At 34.2% G+C, this 5,263-nt stretch overlaps 1 protein-coding gene across 1 annotated transcript; it reads right to left on the bottom strand.

The window, feature by feature from the left end:
- Nucleotides 1-1,462: 1,462 nt before the first annotated feature.
- Nucleotides 1,463-3,377, bottom strand: LOC106382224 (probable transcription factor At5g28040). Its single transcript, XM_013822208.3, has one exon. The coding sequence runs from the start codon at nt 2,858-2,860 to the stop codon at nt 1,691-1,693; it is 1,170 nt and encodes a 389-aa protein (XP_013677662.3). The 5' UTR covers nt 2,861-3,377; the 3' UTR covers nt 1,463-1,690.
- Nucleotides 3,378-5,263: the final 1,886 nt, after the last annotated feature.

The following is a 5,263-nucleotide window of genomic DNA, read 5'->3' as shown; positions in this document are numbered from 1 at the left end:
CTAAGTTCATATAGATATTTTATCAAAAATTACTATTTTTCTAAATTTTTTTTGTTTGTAAAACTATTTATTAAATTTATTTTCAAAAATATTAAAGGGTGTTATAGGAAAATATGACACAAAATATAGATTAGTCTAAAGAGACATAGTTACCATTTTTTTGCTCTAAAAAAACAGTTTTCCCTTATTATTTTTGTAATACAATCTTTGAACTAACTCTTGACCTCACATACAAACAGAAAAAAAACATTACCAACAGTATTAGCATATTCTTTTGTAGTTAGCTCCGAAATTTGTTACTTTCTAGTTTTGTTTTATTATAAATGAAATAATCTAAAATTGAAGGAATTTGTTTATAAAGAAAAACTACTCATAATTCTAATTTTGAGATGGACATGAATTGTCATTGAAGATTTCTTTTATTTTGTTCTTTTTCAGTTCAATTATTGAGGAGAACTGAAAAAAAAGTGGAGGTATGTTGTAGTGCTAAGAACCCATGTGGTGAAGACCACTCGTATGTGAATTGTGAAGCATGAAGACAAGTTTGTGCCCATTACGAAGTTCGAAACTGACATCTAAGGCGTAAGTTTGAAACTGACATCTAAGGCTATGCTTCAATGGAGACAACATCTACTTAAGGTTGTCCTTGAATGGAGACAACATATATGACTGTGTTTGAGTGGGTACAAAGCTGCGAGGCAACCGCCTTTATGTCACGAGCCACGCTTTTTTTTCTATTTGTTTTTAGAGAGAAGAAAAACAACAAGAACGAAATCAAAAGTCGTTTCAAACATTCTTTTCTATAATGTCAAGATTGCATCTAAGTTTATCCACCCTTTCTCGTTCTTTAGGAGCTATGCAAACGTAATCTTTCTTCTGGATACTCAAAAAGTGTGAATGTATTTCTATTTACACCCCAAACACAATACATATACAGTCTCTTTAACGTCAACCACTAAAAGAAAATCTAAAGAATCGCTCTATTGACAGAGAGAGGGCATAGGTCCCAAGTTCGAGTGTAAGGCCACACCCGTTCACCAGCATAAGGTGATTATAATTTTGGAGCCTCGGTTCAGAACCTTTTCACATATCTATACACATAAATTTACGGCTGATCATCAAATACATATTAAAAAAGAATACTACTACTAGCAACTGCAACATAGATCAAATCCCAAGAAAGATGTGTCAATTGTCCATTAGATATACTCTCTCACACTAATATTAAAAAAGTTGGTAAAATAATATTTAATTAATTAATTCAATCAATTATGTAAAAAATTAATATTATTTGATTGGTTACACTATATCTAATCAATGTAAAAGTTATCTAGATATTTGGAAACTATTTATATTTTGAAACAAAAGAATTTTCCTTAAACTACTTACAATAACAAACGGAAGGAGTATCATGCATGCATCACACAAACATTATTTGCTTATTTTCTTTAATTTAAATAGCTAAAGAGAATTTTTGTTTTTATTGAACTAGTGACTCTACCAACAAAAAAAACTATAATCTAATAGACTAATACAAAGCTTATGCACAACCCCACCATCATTCACCCCTAATGGACAAAGATCCAATCAAGAAAAAAAAAATCTAAAAAAAAAAGCCTAGAAAGATCTCATCATCATCAGAAATTTACTCAGATTATTACAAGAACCCGTTACAGTCTTCCTTATGCATTCATCTTCCACTGGGCATTGTCTTTAACTCATGCAGTGTAGCTCTAATCTGCTCTTGAACCAATTCTAATCTCCTCGAGTACACTTCCAACTCAAGAATCTGCTGTCTCCTCCACCGTTCGTCCCCTACTCCTCCCTTACCCCCTCCACCACCAAACCCTATCTTCGCCATCAGCATTGGGCTTAACACACCCATACCATGACCACCACCTCCTGGATACCCTCCCGCCGCAGCCATCATCATCTCCTTGATCAACGGCGATACACAATTCTTCACCGTCTCTTCTATCAACCCCCCTAGACTCCTCCCATCACCAAAGGCAGCCACATTCTCATTGGCACCAGCTCCACTCGCCGTCGGCCCATCAGACAGAGAGATGGGCTTGTTGTCTTCATCGATCCTCCCTATCCTTGACCGCGATCGTTTCCTACTCACTGTCCCTTTCTTCTCCAACACGTTATCAGAATCAACGTCCACATTGGTGCTACTAGGTTGTTCCTCTAAATCTATTACATTGTTATCTTCGAACCCTATGATCTTCCCCGTTTGATTCCAAATCTTCCTAGAGATATCAAACGTGGCTTGATCATGAGGGCTCTTAAAGAACATCTCTTTACCCGAACCCATCTTACTCATCACGTTCCTGTACTTCTTCTTCAGCCGACGAAGCTTCTCCACGAACTGGTTCTTGTTGAACTCGAGCCGAAGCTTCGACTTGATCAGCTCGTAAAACGGCGCCGTATCGGGGGGATGCGAGATGGTGCTGCTGCCACGGTGGCACGTGACGTAGTCGAGGAAGCCGCGGAGAAGCTCTATCTCGTCCTCGTCGGTCCACAGCCTCTGGAAGAGGCGCCTGGAGACGTCGATCGGCGGCGGTGGCGGTGGTCTCAGGTGGATTATCTCCGTTGCGCGGCGCCGCTTCGGATCGGAATCGACGGGAATCGCGGCGGCGGGTAGGGAGGATCCGGAGGGGAGAGCGACGGTTACGGTGTCCTCCGCCGTCGCGGAATCTAACGGAGAATTGAGGTCGGCGGCGGCGGCGACGTATGGATCAGGCATGACCTGCTGATCGTCGTCGGAATCAGACTCTCCGGCTACTCCTCCGCCGCCGGCGCTGCCGTTTTCCTCCAGCTCCGGCGATTCAACGGCGTCGCGTTCGTCGGATGTCATCTCCGGAAGATCGCAAACGCTTTGTTTGTAGCTGAGATCGAATCAGGAGAGGGAAGAGAAGAGAATCTACGACACTAGCGAGGGTAGTTTTGGAATTTAGGGAATACTTATGACTGGGCGTTGCAGACAAGTGGACCAGAGACTCGTTCCCGTGCTGTTGTGGTTTAGTTGAACCCCACTTTGATCATGTCCTAAAAGTCAAAAGTTAAAAGTCAAAAACTCAACCGCACACTCAGCTCACAAAAAAAGCGTTCTTCAAACGTGATTCTGTATTTGAATGTTCACAAACAGTCAACGTGGGTGTTTCTGTAACGTCTTTACTTTTTGTTCCATGGTAAACGGTTAAAGAAAATAGTGTTTCCGTTTAATAGTTTTTTTTTGGGTAAAAAACCAGGTCGGTAAGTCAGTCATAACCGCTTTATAACGGTTTGAACTGTTTAAAATCAGTTTAAAATCAATTTAAATTAATCTAAATCTGTCAAATCAATTGTTCATGCTAGTGAATCCACATATTTGTCTAAGTTTTTGATGTTTAGTTTTTATAATTAATCAAAATAATTTTAAAATAAAATATAAATTAAGATAATATAAATATAAAATATATAAAAATAAATATATATTACCTTAGTGCTTAAACTCCAAACAATACGTTTACTCGCTATTTTTAACAATTAGTTACGGTTTATAAACATTTTGACATTGGTTTCACATAAAAAAAATTGATTAAAGAAACGAAAATATTTCGATACAAGAGTAAGAAAGTATTTACCAGTCAATTCAGTTGGAAAAAAGAATTTAAGCTGTTTACTTTCTTTAAAAATTAACAGTTTGAAGCAAAGATTTATTTGGTTAAAGCAAAGTGCAATTCTTCTTGTAATTTTTCAAGAAGAAAATATTTTTGAGAAACGGAAAATATTAAGCAAACTCAATATTTTTGAATTTTTCTCAAATTTTTTTGAATTTTTCACATAGATTTTGAGAAAATTTCAAAAAATATGACAATATTGTTTTAATGCATAGTTGCAACCTGCACTAACATATAATGATGTTCAAAAATGTTTGGAGCCTTTGTTGTCTTTATTTCTCAAGAAAAGAATGAGTTTATAATGGTTATTCCATCGATTTAGGGTGTATTATGAAATTTTACTAAATTAATTGATAAAAAATTATAACGATTCTCATATACCATGAAAAGTGCTTAAAATACATTAATACAAATTTAGAATGTGTTTAGAAATTTTAAAACAATACTCAAGATTATAGGCTCTAGTATGATGAAGTATTTACCAAAAACTCAATAATTTCGTAGGGTTAACACAAAGATTTTGAGAAATTTTTTAAAAATTTGACAATATTGTTTTAATGCATAGTTGCATCCTGCACTAATATTTGATGATGTTCAAGGAGGTTTGGAGCCTTTGTTGTCTCCGTTTTTCAAGAAAATAGTGATTTCAAAGTGGATATTCTATTGATTTAAGGAGTATTATGAAGTTTTACTCAATTAATTGGTACAAAAATTAGAAATTCTCATATACAATAAAACATAGCTTAAAATACATTAATACAAATGAAGAATATGGTTATAAATTTTAAAGCAACACTAAAGATTATAGGCTTCAGTATATAAAGCATTTACCAAAAACTCAATATTTTGGTAGGGGTTTAGCATATAGATTTTGAGAAATTTTCAAAACATATGACAATATTGTTGTAATGCATATTCGCATCCTGCACTAATATATGATGGTGTTCAAAGAGGTTTAGAGCCATTGTTGTCTCTGTTTTTCAAAAAAATAGTGATTTTATAGTTATTATTCCATCAATTTAGGGAATATTATGAAGTTTTACTAAATTAATTGATAAAAAAAATTATAACGATTCCCATATACTATGAGAAAACTTAAAATATATTAATACAAATGTAGAATGTGTTTAGAAATTTGAAAATAATACTAAAGATTATAGGTTTCAGTATATAAAACATTTACAAAAAACTCAATATTTTCGTAAGGAGATTTTGAGAAAATTTCAAAAAATATAACAATATTGTTTTAATGCATAGTTGCATCCTGCACTAACATATGATGATCCTCAAAGATGTTTGGAGCTTTTGTTGTCTTCGCTTTTTAAGAAAATAGGGATTTTATAGTGGTTATTCCATCTATTTAGGGTGTATTATGAAATTTTACTAATTTAATTGATAAAATTTTTATAGAGATTCCCATATACCATGAAAAGGAGCTTAAAATACATTAATACAAATGTAGAATGTGGTTAGAAATTATAAAACAACACTAAGATTATAGGCTTCAGTATATAAAGTATTTACTAAAAACTCAATATTTTCATAGGGTTTAACACATAGATTTTGAGAAAATTTCAAAAAATATAACAATATTTCTT

Source organism: Brassica napus, chromosome A9 (assembly GCF_020379485.1).
Source record: "Brassica napus cultivar Da-Ae chromosome A9, Da-Ae, whole genome shotgun sequence".
In the NCBI taxonomy this organism is placed as follows: domain Eukaryota; kingdom Viridiplantae; phylum Streptophyta; class Magnoliopsida; order Brassicales; family Brassicaceae; genus Brassica; species Brassica napus.
This window is presented reverse-complemented; position numbering and strand designations above follow the sequence as displayed.